General features: G+C 26.4%; 1 protein-coding gene across 3 annotated transcripts in view; it reads left to right on the forward strand.

Annotated features, from left to right (window-relative positions):
• The window catches only part of LOC141532780 (zinc finger protein rotund), a 75,688-nt gene extending 59,645 nt beyond the window's left edge, over positions 1–16,043 (forward strand). For all 3 annotated transcript variants that reach the window (XM_074251277.1, XM_074251278.1, XM_074251279.1), the window contains exon 6: positions 12,327–16,043. In XM_074251277.1, coding sequence (XP_074107378.1) covers positions 12,327–13,550 — 1,224 coding nt within the window. In that variant the 3' untranslated portion in view covers positions 13,551–16,043. The remainder of the gene's footprint in view (positions 1–12,326) is intronic.
• Positions 16,044–18,350: the final 2,307 nt, after the last annotated feature.

The raw sequence follows: 18,350 nt of genomic DNA on the forward strand, positions 1-18,350 counted from the left end.
AATAGTAAACAAAAATATCTATAAAAGTAAATTTTAATGTGTTCAATATTTAATTATCTAATTAAAATTAAATCAAAAAAATTTTAATTAAAATTTTTATCAAATTAATTTTTTTATCAAATTTAAATTTAAATTTAAATCAAAAAAGGGGAAGTGGTTTTAAAATTTTTAGTAAAAAAAGAAAGATTTAAATTATTTAAAATTTTTAAATTGTAAAAAAAAAATTTTTTTTTTAATAAATTAGCTCTGAAAAATTATTTAATAAATTCGCTGTTATAATTTTTGACAATTTCTATTCGTTGAATTTTTTTTAAGTAAATTATCAGTGAGAAAATAATTTTTAAAAATTGTTTTTTTTTTAATTTCTTAATGTTGGAATTATTTAAAAATTATTTATTGAAAAAAAATTGTCAGATAGATCAAATATAATTTTTTTCTGATCAGTATAATAATTCGACGGAAAATTCGACCTTATAATAATCATCCGAAGGAATGAAAAAGCACCGAGTGACATTTTAACAGACTATAGCATAATAGCAATAAATAAAATGTGGGATAAGTTTATAACGAGTAAAATATTGTTTCGGCGTAACATAATAAGGTGCCGAAAAAAAAAAATAGTTAAAATAAAATAAGAAGAGTCATGTGTCCGAGGGGTCAAGATTGCCCAACTTGATCGAGAATAAGAAGACACAACAGACGATGTCGTCGATTCATGTCGTTCATTCTTCCCGCGCAATTTTCCAGAAGTGGATGACAAAGAGCATGTCACAATAAACCTTACGAATGAACTCCTAACAATAAATAAAATAAATAAAATAGAGTAAAAAATGATGAAAATAATCGACTGGGTCCTGGTGTCCTTCTATCCTGTCCTTGTTACTTTTCTTCTACTTTGTACTTTACGGGAGCGAAATAAATGATACAATTGACAATCGAGGCGCTGTCAATACAACTACAACTAAACAGCGTAAGACTTTTTTTATTTTACGCTTTCATCTTCTTCGCCTTGGTCCTGATGTGACTAGACGATCTTCTCTTACGGCACTGTAAAGCTCTTATTTTTCTACCCGCGTTGGTCTTTAGAACCTTAAGGATCTTAAAATTGTAGACGAATTACTCGAGGCGTGTGCATTTTCGGATATTTACTTTTTTAACATTTTTCACTGGTAGAATAAAAAAAAAAAAAATAAAATAAAAAAAACTTCTAAAGAAAAAGAACCTGAAACTTGACCCGTTAAAAAGTCCTTTTAACTTTGATACCTCGCGGGTCAAGGGTCGTTAGTGTGTGACATTCTTTTACATTATATTGTAAATAATTTTAGATTTTAAACGTTAATTATGAGGGCGTGAGATTGACGTGACTAAATTTATAATTTTTGAGCGATGACTGGAAGTGTCGGAAAAATTCTATTTTCAGTTAAGCATCCGTTTTTAAGGTTAAAATTTGTAGATGAGTTAATGCAGCGTGAAAAATTTTTATAATTTAATATAAACTGAAAAGAAGAAAATTATAAATTTGGTTTTGATATTATAGTTCATATTTTTTTTTTTTTTTTTTTTTAGTTTGTTTACGGTGGTTCGGTTTTTTCAGGGATTTTTTGCGCGTGAGTTCAGTAGTTTTTTGCCAGGGGTTTAAAGTAACAGGTCTCAGGCTGGGTTACAGCTGAGGAGTTTTTTTGAGCGCCAAAAATGAAAACTAGGCGGCTAAATGTAGCGCAGATTTGGTGATGAAGAGGCGAGATGCTTGTGGGGAGGTAATTTTGAAAATTCACGCTGAAGGAAAATGTGGAAACTTTTAGGATGATTCTAGTGGGTGATGGAGAAAATAGGCGGCGAAAAGATTAAAATAGTCTGGCGGCTGCTGGTTTCAGGACCCTTTTGGTTTATGATTTTTTTAATTTTTGGAAGGAAAATAAGAATCTGGATTGTGGTTTTTTCTATGGTAAATTTTATGAAGTGAGTCGGGTGATTATTTGATGAGGCGTAAAAATTTTGACAGTAGATTGAAAACTGGGAAATTTGAAATTTGATTGGGGAAAAATTGGGGAGATTTGTTGAGAGTATTTTGTTGATTAAAGAGGAATCTGGTGTGGAAATTTTTGAAATATTAATGAGACATTGAAATTTAAATGATAAAAATTCGTTTTTTGTTTTATTTAGAAGTTTATAGAGAGGAAAATAGTTTTACCGAAGACCATTACGCGCGGGTAATAATCTATAAAATCCACCGGCTGGTTTATTGGAAAAATATAAGTTACTTTAATTTAGTGATAAATAGGTGGAAAATATATTTTCATCGCAGTTATAGAATTTATCAAGCTATTTTTATCCAGATTGTTTTTTAAAAATATTACACGTGTTATTTTATAGTCAAATGGGTTTAATTTTTCAAAGAAAATTTTCGAGACGTGTTAATTTATTTTAATCAGTATAAGCTAATTATTTTTTTCAGAAATTTTAGTTTAAAACATATCAATTTTCTTATCATTAAAAAACTAAATCATAAACATCCAATACAAAATTATAAATAATTTACACAATTGCCGACCAAAAAATATTATTAAATTAAGGAAAAAATTACCGTTTTTTACCAAACCGCACTCTACAGAAAATCTTTTTCTTTTGCTAGCGACAAACGAGTTTGATCGAGTAAAACTGAGCAGGGGTGTTATCCCTTGTATTCAGCGTACCATCTATACGTATATAATTCTGTGCATGTAGAGAAAAAGTCCGATATTGTGGATGAGAGTGGTGAATCTTATAGGGGAGGATTTTTTTAGCGGGACGCCCATTGCTTCACGTTTTTTACGTCCAAAAATTACGTCTTTGTGCCCATGTATGCGTGTCTGTGTGTGTCTATGTGCACCGCCAACACGGCCAATACTGGGATTATCAAGTGAGGAGCCATCTGCGCACACAATAGGGATCAATTTATCCAACGGATTCGGCCGCGACTTGGATTAGAATCTTCCTAATAATTGATCTTCTGTTGTTGATATTTTTGTTATTAGTTTGGAAATTATTTTATTAAACTAATTGTCATTGATTATGATTTGTGTGTGAGGTTCAAATTTTTTTATCAGAAAACTTTAAAAGTCGAAAAAATTTTCGTCGGATTTTAATTAATATTTTTCGCGTTAAAATTAATTATCTTCCCCTAAGATGCATTAGAAAATTTTTTTTCTTGTCAAAACTGTTGATTTAAAATTTTTTGAGATTAGTTCTTCATACTAGAATTTTTTCTCTTAAAAAACTAAAAAATTGTTATCAATTTTAGTAAGTTTAAATTAAGAATAGAGTTAATCAAAAAATTTATTTTATTATAAAAAAAAACGTTGAGTAATTTTTAAGATATTTTTAAAACAATTAATTTTTTAAATATTTACAATAATTGATAAAAGAAACTCCACGTTTTTTTTTTTGCAGTAAAATAAATTTTTTGAAAATCACTATTTTTATTTTAAACTTACTAAAAATCCATAAAAAGTTTTTTCTATTTATTAATGAAATTTTAACATGAAAAAATTTGATCAAAAAAATTGTAGATTGACAATAAAATAAAATTTAGTTTTTTAATATTATTAAAAAGGTATTATAATTTTTAAAGAATGATAATTTATAAAAATTTATTAAAGCCATTAAAATTTTTCAAATTTTCCGCAACTTCTATTTTTTATTCAAGAATAAAAAATAAAAACGAGAAATGAATATTTGATTCTAATCTTTAATAAATAAAAAAAATTAAAACAAGAATAAAGAATGGTATCCTCAGTGATTAGTAACAAAAAGGATCGTAGTACTGGGATCATAAGTTAAAATGACAGGATAGTGACTCTCGAGAAATTTCGGGAAATCAGAGATGAGAAGCGGAGAAAAACTTGATGTGAAGGGGTTTCATCTTACACAGATTAATATAAATACATAAATATAGATATTTACGACAGTGGTAGTATAGTGCTGCAGGTGTAAGTCAGAATAAGCGGAAGGGAAGATGATGGTGTGTATAGAAAAGGGCTGAGAGGATGCAGTTGATGCTGATGAGGAGGACGAGGATGACGGTAACGATTTCTTAATGAAAGCCGTACATAGTATATCCAAGCAACGGCGTTGGGTAGTCACGTATTTTTTTTCCTCTGTTTTAAAACTTTTTTTACCGTGTAGTGCCTTCTTTTTTTAGTTCCCCCGTTCATCAGATGCAACAGTAACTTTTTTAAAAAGCTGAATATTCGAGGCTCGGAAAAATTTAACTTACTATTTTTAGTTTTTTTAGAGGAACCTCTTTCTCTTTATCTTTATCATTTTTTAATGAGATACTTTTTTTGGTTTGCTAAATAATAATTACAGTTAATTTTGTTACTTTTAGAATCTTAAGTTTAATTTTTTCAAACGAAAAAATTTTTCTAATTTTAATGACAGAAAAATTTTAGTTTGTATTTGACAAGGAAAAACATTTCAATTAAACGTAATTTTTAATGCATAAAATATTTAAATATAATATAACTTTTCTTACTCGGGCTTACATTAAATTCTCAACTACTTTACATTATCTATCGAATTTCAGATAAAAATTATCCTTTAATTTATATTTAATACTTGGCACAATTATTGGAATTTAATATTAAATTTATGACTTTAATTAAGATTTAAATTTTTTACTACCTAGCCACGTTGTTCATTTTAAAAAGTTAAAAAAATTTTTTTAATTAATCGATCAATTATTTTTCTTCATTTTATGGGAAAGTTTTAATATCGAACTTTTAAATCTTAATTTAATAAAAATTAAAAAAATTTTTTATTTATCGAAAGAAAACATTTTTTAAAAATGATCTTGGTTCTAAATTTAAAAACAGCTAATTTTCTGGCGTGCGGTAGGATCGAACCCAGTACCTCCCGTATAATAGATTCTCGCGCTAGCGACTAACCCATTCCACGAAATTCTAAAGTTAAAAATTTTATAACCACAGTAAATTAAGAGTTTAGTGAAAATTTTACCTATAATTTAGATAATTTTTCACACGAAATTAATACTGAATCTCGTATAAAAAATTACTTGACCAAAACAAGATGTTTAAATTAAAAACACTCCTAAAAACCTACGACAATAAAATAAAATCAATTATACAATTCCCGGTAGAACAATTTAAAACACGTAAAACCGTTGTGCGATTATGAAAATAGCGGAAAAGACTACAATACTCTAAATAAATATTATCCGTACAAATACAGATACAAAAGAGTAAAAAGTATTGAGCATTACTGTATTAAAAATTGCGTAATAATAAAATGAAGTGGTCTGTCAGTGGAACGGATAGAACGAGTGCTCGTAAATTTTGAAACAGCATAAATAGATACAGATATATAAGGCATACTACTACTAATACTAATACTATAACACCATCATACATGATATTTAAAAAGAATTATTGGATGCGTGTTAAAAACAGGTTTTGTGATCCTCTCGATCTCGTCATGATAATTACGATGACTATGATGATCTTTCTTTCCTGTTTGGTTTTCGTTCGGTTGTTCATCATCATCATCATCATCATCATCATCGCCGCCATTGATCTATTCTTATGTTTTATACAAAATAAACTAAACACCACATAGACCAGATTACTGTTGCTCGACACTAGCATAAGCACAAGAAAGATTACCTGATTGTGGTACTGGTCTACTGGCACTGGGACTGGGTATTTCTTTGCCAGACTTTGTTTAATCTGGCAGCTGGTAGGTGCCTGGGAATAAAAATCTACTTGATTCTCTCTGCTCATCTCATCTCATCTTGCAGCTCTATCCTGGCATTATATCCTCTAGTCCTATCCAGTCTATTCTCTTTAGACGTATTACACTATACCTCAATTATACGCTCTACTGTTTTATTATTCCGACTACCAATTCCCCTTTAATTTCTTTTTACTTTTTTACAAATATTTACTTCGCAAATTTATCTGCTCTTTAGTCTATTTTATTTTAATTATTTGACGAAATTATAATCATTGTTAGCGGTTACTTGAGTTTATTCATGAATCATCAAATAAATTCTATAGTAGAATTTAATTATACAGTTCACTTTTGAAATTTAATTTATAAAAGTTCTCTAAGGTGTCAGCTGTTTTAAATTCCAATTTAGAATTTTTGAATTAGGATTATTTTATTGTTTAAAGGTAATTTCATGGTCTGTAGGATAAAACTGTTAGTTCAATTGAAAAGTTAACAAATCATTAAATAATATCTAATGAAATAGTACCGAAAATATTTCCAAGTACTTTTTAAAAACTTTTTTTGTAAAAAATATTATTTAACTCTTTTTACAAAAATAAGCTATTGTATTAATTTTTTTATTTCAATTGAACAAATTTGACATCTATATAACTGATTATAAATACAATTAAAAACTTTCAAGTGCAGAGTGACGATCAAGTCTAAATATTATACAATAAAGCTTACATCGTTAATTCACCGATAATTACTTTTTAATACCACTTTCATCCATCAGTAAATTTTTATATTAAATGAGATATTACATTGAGACAGTTGATGGAAAGAAATCACAATATAGTCATTAATTTGACCTTTTCAAATTTTTGAAGCTACCTTCAGAGTGCTAGACAAAAATTATAAACGAAAATAAAATTACAGATGTAATAGTGTGAATTATTTCTGATGCTATAATATCCATTTTATGGAGTTTAGATACCATTTGTTATCAAGAAGTTATTCATAGAGAAAACCCGTAAAAGTAACTATTGGTCGATATTTTTTAAAATATTGAAAGCTGAAGAATAATTTGAAAAAACGATCGAAGAAGTAAGTTACAACATCAATAAAAGCTTTGATTAACTTTTAAATACATTTTACAAAATTTAATTACAGAGAATAATTCAAAAACACTTTGATTATCATTAAAAACAATTTTTCATCCACAACTTTCGAACTACTAGACCGATTTTGCTCATCGAGCTTAGATGAAACGTTAGAAATTAACTAAAAATTATAAAGATAGATCTAATAAAATAAAAAAATATCAACCTCTAAATTTTTTCAAATTATTCAAAACAAAAAAAAAGCAATTTTTTATCAAAAAAAAATCCATCTAAATATTTCCTTCCAAGAGCACTCTTACTTCCGCTCATTACGCAAAATTACTCAACACGATCCTTAAAAAATTTTTTTCTCTATTTAGTCAATCAATACTATACCTTAGTCCCGCCGACCGAAATTTAAGCAATTAATTATTCCTTTGTACCTCTATTTATTCATTACCAACATCAACAAAACTTTATATTTTGATATATATGTATAAAAAAACTTTTAAATATCCATGTATATATACTAGTCTCTGAAATAAAATAAAAGGGAAATAAATATATTACGTCTCGATCTTTCGGCCTTGCCTCGAGACGTCCTCCACCCGATGGCTTGCGCCACGTAATAGCGAGACCGCAAAAGAGAGAGGAAAAGGTGTATATTTTATTATTTGTTGTTTAGAAATATGTGTAGCATGACTGAATCACGTACCAGCTAGGTGTCTGACTCTGATCGATCAGCATATCAATAAATAATCCATCATATAATGAATTCATCAAATGAATACCAATAGTCCCTTTCGTTTCATTAGATCACATTTGATCTAGTATACAATTGAATATGACTACTATTCAAATTTTGTTTTTCAATAGCAATTAGTATAGGACCTTTACAAAAAATCTTCAACCGATTGGAAAATTCAAATTATTACTCAGAAAAATCGACTAAATTGAAAACTTGATTTAAAAAAAAATTTTTTTAAGTTGAGATATTTTTCTTCAATGTTACTGGTAATTTTTGGATTTTTAAAATTAATTTAAAAATTTTCCGCTTTTTTGTCTGAAAAAACGTCATTTTCATCATGGGTGATATCTCTATTAACACCGACACTAATAAAACAAAAAAATTTAATATTTTTAATCAAATGAATAAATCCTAGACACCTGTTGGGATCAAACACGGAACTTCAATTATCAGTCCAATGCGTTGCTCACTGGTCCAAATCACGTATATTCTTCATCGAGTATTTAACTATTTTTATACAGAAATTAATTGATTTGGATTATGCTTAACTCATTCTAGAAAAATTGGGGTAAAATCTATAATTTGCCGACTTTAAAAATTTTTAATAGCGTTAACAAATTTATAATTTTACGGAGCAGTGTTCAAATCCCAGCGAATTCAATTATGATTTTTTATAGTTAAATTTCAATAAATTCTTCTAATTACTATCACATTTTACAATAAACTGATCCCAGAATCTACTTTAATGAAAAAACAAAAAAAAAAAAATAAATCGTTGGTAAAAATAAAAATAAAGTTGAGTGACATGAGAGAAGGTCGACAAAGACTTTTCAAGTTTTTCCAGCAAACAACCCGATGACGGATGAGAGTAGACTAAGAAGAGGATCAAGATGAAGAAGAAGAACATACGGGTCTAGTGTGACTACCAACAGTCCTATCCATATTACTGTTATTATTATTATTATTATTATTATTATTATTATTATTATTATTATTATTATTATTATTATTATTATTATTATTATTATTATTATTATTATTATTATTATTATTATTATTATTGTTATTATCATCATTATTGCTCTCATATATTTGTAAGTCACGTGTTTGGCCAAGAAATAGTTAAATAAAAAGAGGATAAAAAATCTATGTATACGTATACATATAAGTGGCTTTTTGAATGCCAACGTAGGTTTAGGCTTGGATCCCTTCGCCTCCCAAGAGCCGGGAATCTTTTCAATGAGAAACCCCACGTTCGATCTTACTCGTAATCTGTGATTCTTAGACGTAAACTCTTACCATATATAAAATATAAAGTTTGTACGTATGTTTGTACGCTAGTGTGTAGGTTGAATATAAGATCCGCCAATTTATCGCTTTAAAGTAGTCCCTTTTCAATCACCAATCCCCAAAGGGAATTTAATCCACTTTGACGTATTTTCCAAACGAATGTTTTTTTTTTTTTTTTTTTAGTTATGGTTAAAAAAATATTTTAAAATAGCTTGTTGCCAACGGAAATGGATAAACTAGCCAATTTATATTAATTTTTTAGTATGAATTATTGGTGGATTTTTAAAGTTTAAGTCACTTTAAATCTTTTAGATTTATTTCAAGAAAATAGTTCTAGAAAGTTCAATAAATCATTCGGGCTCAATTTTACAAAAAAAAAAAAATTACATCAATTATTTAAAAAGAAAATTTTTTGTTGCTTTTTTTTCTTTTTAAAAATTTAAAAAAATGTGCAAACATAAAATTTGAATTTAAAATTCGGACTACTTTTCAAATGCTCATAAATTTTTAAGGGTAATTTTTATCAAAAAAATACTATCAATATTTTTTATAGCAAATTTAACGCTCTAAAAAAATCACTTAGTTTTTTTTGGCATTTCTCAAGGTTCAAAAATTAAAGCGAAAAATAAAGATGCAGTCAGTGTAATTAACTCTTTTAAAAAAAATTTGTCCTTTAATATATTTATGATATTATATATGATTAATATAATTTCTCGGTGTATACATAATTTCGAAATGTGTCCTTGCGAGTGTCAAGTTCGTACACATTCTTCAGCCCACATAATCCCGTCTCTTTTTTCACTATCTTTACTAGTATTTGTATTACACTTTAGACACTAATATATAAAAGAATAGAAAAAATGAGTAAAGTCTAAAATTCAAAAATAATCTTCCGGTATCAGACAAAGTATCAAATTTCATAAAAATTTTATTAAATTGAATAGAAAGATCTCAAAAATCTCTTATTTTTAATTAATATCAAGTTAAATTAAAAAATGACCTTAAAAATTTTAAAGATCAAAATTTACCGGTAATTATTGTCTTAAGTATGGAATCATGGACTATTTAATGATTTACAGAAGGCCCGAGGCCCTCGTAAATTAAATTTAAATATTTCGTCCGGTACGACCTTAATGACGTAGACTAGCTGCTGATGATGATTAAGAACAATCTCATCATCATCATCAGCAGCAGCACGAAATATCATCCACACCCAGACTTTAAAAGATTATTTTTTAAAAGTTTAAATAAGTTGACGAGGAAGACGAACACGTTTTTAAGTCAAGTCATAGTCAATTTTAGATTATTATAATGTATACCTGTCTACCTTGCTCTAAAGTTTAAATTATTGTTGTTATTGTTTGCTATATGTTAGTTATATGGTTGGACTTGCCTTTTTTAGTATTGTAAATTCCGAGTGAATTTTTAACGGACGTCTTAAGGTGAAACAATAAAATTATTTTCACGTGCTGCAACAATCTTAATGAACTAGACACCCGATTGTCGGAACGAGTTTTTGCAAGTAGATTTATATTGAGGAAACTTTATTGTTTTTATTTTCTTCTTTGTTTTCGTTTTTAATTAGATAAGATTTTTTGTGTGATAATTTTTACGTGAAATTAAATATTTTGGAAAGGTACAAAATTTTTTTTTGTTTAAAAATTTAAAAAGTTTCTCTCTTTCTTTAGACAACGTTAAAATTTTTCTGATTAGAAAAAATTTTAAACTAAAAAAAAAAAATGAGTTTTTAATTTCAGAATTTTTTGAGCTATATAAATATTTTTCGTTTGATAAAAAATCAAATTTTCATTCTATTGCAACAATATTAAATTTTTCTGTCAATTCCAAAAAAAAAAAAATTTTTTTTTTTTTTTTCAATTTTTAATATATTTAGAAAAATATAATTTTTTTTTTATATTTGTAAGGACGAAGAGTTACGGAACAAGTCAATAGCTTTCAACTTATCAGTAAAAAATTTATTAATATCTAATTTTAGACATTCGTTTGTGATATGATATTATCAAAAAATTATCTAAAAAATTTTTTTGAATTTGTAGGGGTCAAATTAAATATTATAGATTGTAAAAATCAAAAAAATTTAATATTAATTACCAAAAATACGAAAAAAAAAATCCAAGAATTTTTTTTACAGAAAATAAAATTCTAAAAAATAGAAAAAAAATTTTTGATTAAAACTATCAATAAAATAAATTCTTAAAACTCTTACAAAAGTTAAAAGTTGATTGCCAAAAAAAAAGTAATGATTATTTATAAGCCGAAAAATGACTTGTTACTTTTATTGATGTATAATTACGATCGTATTGTTGATAAACAATAAATAAGAAATATTGAACTATAAAGATGATTGCATTGCATAAATATAATAACAACAATGATAAATAAATAAAATAAATGTTTAAATATATTAGAGGTTGAATTGTATCGAATTAGCGGATCATCGATGAGTGACTGAGATAAATCGGTAGTTTGATATACAAAGAAACGAAAAGACAACGATGGTTAAGTTATGCAGATTATAGAGTGACAGTAAGAGAGTTACAAAATCTATGTGGTAGCTCAGATTGAATAATTATAATAATAATAATAATAATAATAATAATAATAATAATATAAAAAAATAAAGACAGAGTGAGCAAAAGCCAGTCAGTTATGGCTCGAGGCTAAAAGTATGATAGACAAGGTCAGCTTGTCGTGTAACACTCGGCTGGTCTTACTCACCTGTCTACACTCATTTCTAGTTATTAATAATACCAACAATCTATACTAATTCTCCAGAAATCCCTTTCAATTCTTAACGAATTCATTTACTATTTCATTTTCAATCCTTGTTGCTGTTGCTAGGAAATTTTTTGACAGCGGTTCATTATTTTAGTCATGCTCAAAAATTTTTAAAAAGTTTTGGCTATTAAATTATTCTGCAACTTTTGATTTTATCAAAAAACTCTTAAATACATTTCAAAATATTATGGAGTATAAATTTTGTTTTTTAAAAAAATTTTAGGTATTCTGAGTTATGAAAAAAATTTTTGAATCAAAAATATCAAGTTCATAGAAAAAAAAATGATTTTTAAAGAAAAAGACATATAACTCAAACTAAGAGTGGGAATTAAAGGGTGAACCTAAGTAAAAATTGGAACCGATGAAGATGTTGGTGATTTAAGTCAAGATGACAATATTCAAGACAAAATAAATTTTTAAAGCTATAATTTATGTTTCTAAATCATAAAAGTGGCCATAACTCCTAAAATAATGACTTTAGGGGCAAATTATGATAATTTTTGTATCACAATATAATTCTATCTATTCGATGAAATTTTACTATCACATTAATTTTGAACGATTCTACCGAGTAGCCTTTTTTGAATCAAGATTAATAATATTTAAATCTACGACAAAAACTGATTGCTTTTTTCTCCAAACCAAATAAGATCTAATGAAAATAATATTTTTTGTTTCAGATATTTGGTAGCAAAGCCGATCTCCAATTACACACGCAAATCCACATGAGAGAAGCAAAGCCCTACAAATGCACCCAATGCTCAAAAGCATTTGCGAATTCGTCATATTTGTCACAGCACACACGGATACATTTAGGAATAAAACCGTACCGTTGTGAAATATGCCAGCGTAAATTTACCCAATTGAGTCATTTACAGCAGCATATACGGACTCATACAGGTGACAAACCCTACAAATGCCGGCATCCTGGGTGCACCAAAGCATTCAGTCAGTTGAGTAATCTACAGAGCCACTCGCGTTGTCATCAAACCGACAAGCCCTACAAGTGCAATTCGTGCTACAAGTGTTTCTCCGACGAGCCAAGTCTTCTGGAGCATATACCAAAGCACAAAGAATCAAAGCATCTCAAGACCCACATTTGCCAGTACTGCGGCAAGAGCTACACCCAAGAAACGTATCTAGCAAAGCACATGCAGAAGCATGCCGAAAGAACGGACAAAAGACCTCCAATAATCGGAACAGGATTGAGGCCGTCGATCCACGCGGCAATGGCAGCAGCTGCCCAACATCATCAGGATGCTGCAGCACATCATTACTGGCCGAAGGTCAGCCCCGATTCCGTTATCAGTGAATTGCACGACCGGTTACCTCACCATCATCATCATACAGACTATCACCAGAATCCTAACGGACCGACTGACATGCTTCTACAACATGGCGGTGCGACTGGAAATGGCGGCGGCGCAGGCGCAACTGGGCATCGAGACCTCGAAAACGACTCGAGGCAACAGACGCCTCAACCGCCTGGCGTTGGAGGTGGTGGAGGAGGAAACCATCATCCCAATAGCAGTAGTGCTTTCACGCCTATTTCTTCGATATCCATTAACTCTATTTCGTCAATGCACAATCCGCTAAATCCTCTTAATCATCTTCACTATCCTGGCAGCCATCATCCGGCTTCAAGACCCTACTTGTACGAAGCTTTCAATACGCAAAAAGCTTCACCAACTTCCTCCGCGGTCACTCCCGGTACTAATAACAATCAGAACACGACGTCGTTCCCTAATCAGCTGATCAGCTTGCATCAGATCAGGAACTACGCGCATCAACCTAACCTAGGTAATTTGGGAAATTTGGGCAATCTTAGTAATCTCAGTAATTTGGGGAATATTAGTGCGTCCATGGAAGGACACTCTTTACTTGGGCTTAAGGATAAACAGTAAATTATTTAATTGTTTAGATGTTTTTAATTGTTATTGTTATCGACCGATTATTCTTTCGATTTATTTCACGGAATAATTACTGTTTTTACGAAAAGTCGGTGAAGTTTCACGAGAAAATATGATTCAAATTTGGGTCAAGATTCACTGTCTGTTTTTGCTTAAATTAAAAATTTTATGATTTGGAAAAAAATTACTAAACATAAAATAAAATGTTCGATCTAGAAAAGAATATTGCAAGAATCATAAAAATTTTTTAAAACAATTACCAAAAAATCAATTAATATTTTTTTTGTAGCTCGCTTTATTTCCTATCAAAAAATATTGATTGATTTTTTTTTGTAAAATTTCTAAAAAAAAATTATGACGAGACAAAAATTGAAAATTTATCTTTCAGTTTTATTGTTTCTTATATATTTTTGTTTATTTCTCAAAAAAATAAAAATATAAAAAAAAAAACTCTTTTTTAAAGTTTTCTGTAAAATGTAAAATTTTCTAAAATAAAAACGTTTAGTTGTAAAATCAACGTGTGATCAACAGAGTAAAAACCAGTAATCAAAAAATTTTTTAAATTTGAACGCGTGTATAAAAGATGTTGATAACTGAAAAGAATATTAAGAATAACAGTAATAATAATTTAAAAAAGACAGATGACACAAAAATGAGCGTACACTCATGAGGGCACAAATCGCTGTTTTTTTTTTTTTTTGTAATGACAAAATAAACGAGCGAGGAAACAGAGACAGATATAGGGATAGTAAATAATAAAAATAATGACAGATAGAAATAAATATTTGGTGTAGGTAGAGTAGGTTGACGGTGCCACGAAATATATGAAACTATTAAAATGTGAATGATTAAAGTTTAACACAATTTAAAAAATAAATAATTATTGTAATGTGTTGACTGCATATGAGTGGTATGGACAACCTCTTGTACATAATTATTATATAAATATAAATATATAAATAAATATATATATAAAAACAAATATACAAGAAAATTTAATAAATAAAATTATATATTATTAATTATTATTATAATTATTGATTATATTAATATTTGGTAGGTGTGTAAGGTGAATTTAAAAAAATAGACTTAATTATTATTATTATTATTAATTGTCAAGGTTTAATAAAATTAATTGATATTGATATAAATAATTAATAATATTTCTATGTACCTTCAAAGGGAAGAGATATTAATTACTGACGCTGTCCAATTTCACTATTTTTTTTTTTTCCATTAGAATTATTATTATTATTATTATTTTTTATTTTTTTTTTTTTTGGGAAGTAAAAATATCACTACTTTTAATGTTCTGTTAAAATTAAATAAAGTTTGTATGATTTACAAAAAAATTTGGGGTAAAATTGATCACTTTTTAAAAAAAAAAAAAAAAAATTGTCAATTTGCTTTGAAATAAAACAAAATATAAGTGAAACTTTTTGCTCATTATCGAGAGATCAATTTTCAATATTTTTTTTTTTTTTTTTTTTTTTTTTTATTAAACTGTTTCCATCAGTTGCTATCTTAATTTTTATACCGTCTAAAATTTCTTACCCTGACGAGCAAAGGAGTTTCACTTAAAAAAAAATCACAATGAAGAGTGAATTCATAACAAGACGAACAAAAATAAAGATTTTAAATTTAAAAAATCTAACACTGTAGATATTTTCTTGTTACGGCGTGAGTTTACTTGTACCGATTTCAGATTAAATAAAAAAAATAATTTTTCGTAAATATTGTATGTATTATTAAAAAAAAAAAAATGTATATTTTAAAGTAAAGACTAAAATGCCAAAAAATTTTTATCTGTAATATATTAAATAAAATTTATCAATCGCCAATAATTAATAATTATTAATTTTAAATTATAAAGAGAACAATAGTTAATTTTTTAAAAATTGAAATCGTGTAAGAAATAAAATCACGCCTCACCTGTGCTCAAGTTGTTTACTATTAGTTTGTTATTAATTATTAATAATTAAGAAAGTATAATATTCTACTCCTGCTACCATTTATATAAATAATAACGAATTATTGATATTACAATAATTATTATTATGATTATCCTTAATTATAATTATCGTCACATTGCTCTTTTGGTTTCCTTAACGATTGTTAAACGCCGGGTAAGCGTGTGTTTTTTTTTTTTTTCTTGATCTAATAAACTTTGTCAGAGGACAAGTGTGAATGCAATTAAACAATTAAGTGAGAGTGGAAAAAATAATAAATTAATGTGTGAATGCGAATGATAAATTTAGTTTTTTATGGAAAAATTTTAAGTCTAGTTTGTAAAAGAAATTTAATTTTTTTCCGTTTTGTTATTAGGGAAACCAGAGACCTCGCGCTTTAATTGTGATTATCTTTTTTCTATCCTTAGTTCCTATTTTTTATTATTATTATTATTATTTTTATTGATTATTATTATTAATTGATAATATTATACTTATGATTTTTCGTTTAATAAAATATCCCGTTTAAAAAAAATTATTTTGGATTTTTTATTTATTTTATAATTTAATACCTTTTATATAATATATTAAAAAAAAAAAAAAAAAAAAAAAAAACTTTATTATTCGTTGGATTCTCTATTAAGAAATGATTTTTGTAAAAAAAATTATTTTATATTTCAAGTTAAGTTTTTTTTTATTTAAAGTGAAAAAAATTATAATTTTAGGTATTATTTGGAATTAAATTGGAAAATATTGAATTTATGTACGAGAAAAAAATACCTGAGGTGAAAATTTAAAAATTTTATAAATTTAAATAATTAAAAAAATTTTTAATTGTCTCAAAAGTTCGAATGTTAATAAAAAAAAGAAATAGAACGAATCCTTAATTTTTTAACATGATTTTAAATGACGAAATTTGAAAAAAAATTTGGAATTAAAAAAATTTTTCAAGAATTTTTATTTTTTATTTCTGTATATAATTATACAAAAATTAAGATTTTCGTTAACTCTTTTCTTTCTACAAGAACGAATTCTATTTATAACAATATTTTATATAAGCTCAAAACTTAAGAATTACATAAACAGAAGCATGTGAAATAATATCGATATTATCATCAATTTCCCATTAATTTTCCAACTAAGGCAACAAATTTATAAAAACACACGATGCAAAAAATTTTAAGCAAAAAATCACCAAATCCTTTACATGAATCCAATACTTTCCAAGAATTAAAACTGAAAGTCAGTAAAGTTAAATAATTTCACAGAAAATTTAGAAAGGCAAGAAAATTTTTTTTCTACAGATTAGATTAAAAAAAAAAAAAGGTTGAGGTTTTTCTTCAATGTTATGGTAACAGAAATGATTATTATTAAAGGACCAAAATTGCAATAAACAAATAAAATATCACAGTATTAATTTATAAAATCAAACTATTCACAGGCTTCCAATTAAAAAAAAATGCCGTCCAATTTTTTTTTTTTTAAACACTAAAATATTTTGTTGTTTCATTTTAGGACACTGTCAGTGAGTGAATGTCAAAAATTAATAATAATAATAAATTAAAAATAAAGTTAATTAAATTAAATAATTAATTAATTAATTAACAACGTAAGGAAAACAATATATTGCGTGGTACGAACAAAACTGTGATATTTAATTGTATAAATTAACAAACAAAACTATAAATTATAAATAATTCATTATTGATTAATTAAAAATATGAAAATGGTAAAATTCTTTTTTTTTTTTTTTTAAATGTAGAAAATTTCTCAAGCATTCAATTATAGAAAATTTTAATAAAAAAATTTTTCATAAATGAATGGCTGACATTTAAAATTGTGTGTCTAATCGTTTCCTGTTTGTAAAAAAAAGTAAATAATAAAATAAAGAAAATATATGCTACATGTTTGGTAAAAATAAATTCAATTTGCAAATAATATATATTCAAACAAAAATAATAATTAAAAAATTGAAAAACACAATATGAACACTTAAAAATTAAAATATAAATAAGTTAAAGTAAAAAATTAATAGAGTTAATTAATTAATTAAAAAATAAACTGAATAATTGTAAGACTTTGTATAATTAACAAAAGCACTCTCGCGTCCTTTCGTATTCTCTTATTCCGTTTTAAATAAAAAAATGGATGAAATAATAATAATAACAATAATGATATTAATAACGATAATGATAATGAAGTTGATTATAATGATTAAAAGGATAACGATGGATTTTTAAATAAAAATTAGTTAAAGCTGTTTGGTAATAATAATCATAAAAGAAGACAACGACATTTATTTATTTAAAGAAAGAGGATTCGATTCAACTTTGGGTGTGATTAAATTTTAAAATATTATTGTAGAATTATTAACAGAGTAAATTTAAAAAATTAACCAATTCAAAATTAATAAATTCTGTGACAAATTATTATTATTATTTTATTTTTAAATCAACTTGGAAGCAGGAGAATTTAAAAATGATTTTACCGATAAACTTTTCTGTAAATCCAATAGTTGACAAGTATTTTGAATTTATAACTTTGAGTTTTGAGTAATAAAACGTTCAATAATTATATGTATTATAATAATCAAATTAAATAAATTTTAAATTAATTTTTTAATGTCTAATTAAAAATAAAAAAATTAAATGTTTATATTCACTTGTAAATAAATAAAAAGCAATGCAAAATAATTTTGTGTTACATTTTTTTCCTTATCGATTTTACGTGATTTTTTTTTTTTTTTTTGATATTTTTAGGACGGAGACCAAAAATTGGGTAGGTATATAAATTGGTAAATATTTGATCAATTTAAGTTGCTGATAAAAAATTTAAAAAAGTTATC

The sequence above is a fragment of the Cotesia typhae genome, unplaced genomic scaffold (genome assembly GCF_013202065.1).
Source record: "Cotesia typhae breed Kobodo isofemale line unplaced genomic scaffold, CoteBio_Ctyphae contig_69, whole genome shotgun sequence".
NCBI classification, from domain to species: Eukaryota; Metazoa; Arthropoda; class Insecta; order Hymenoptera; family Braconidae; genus Cotesia; species Cotesia typhae.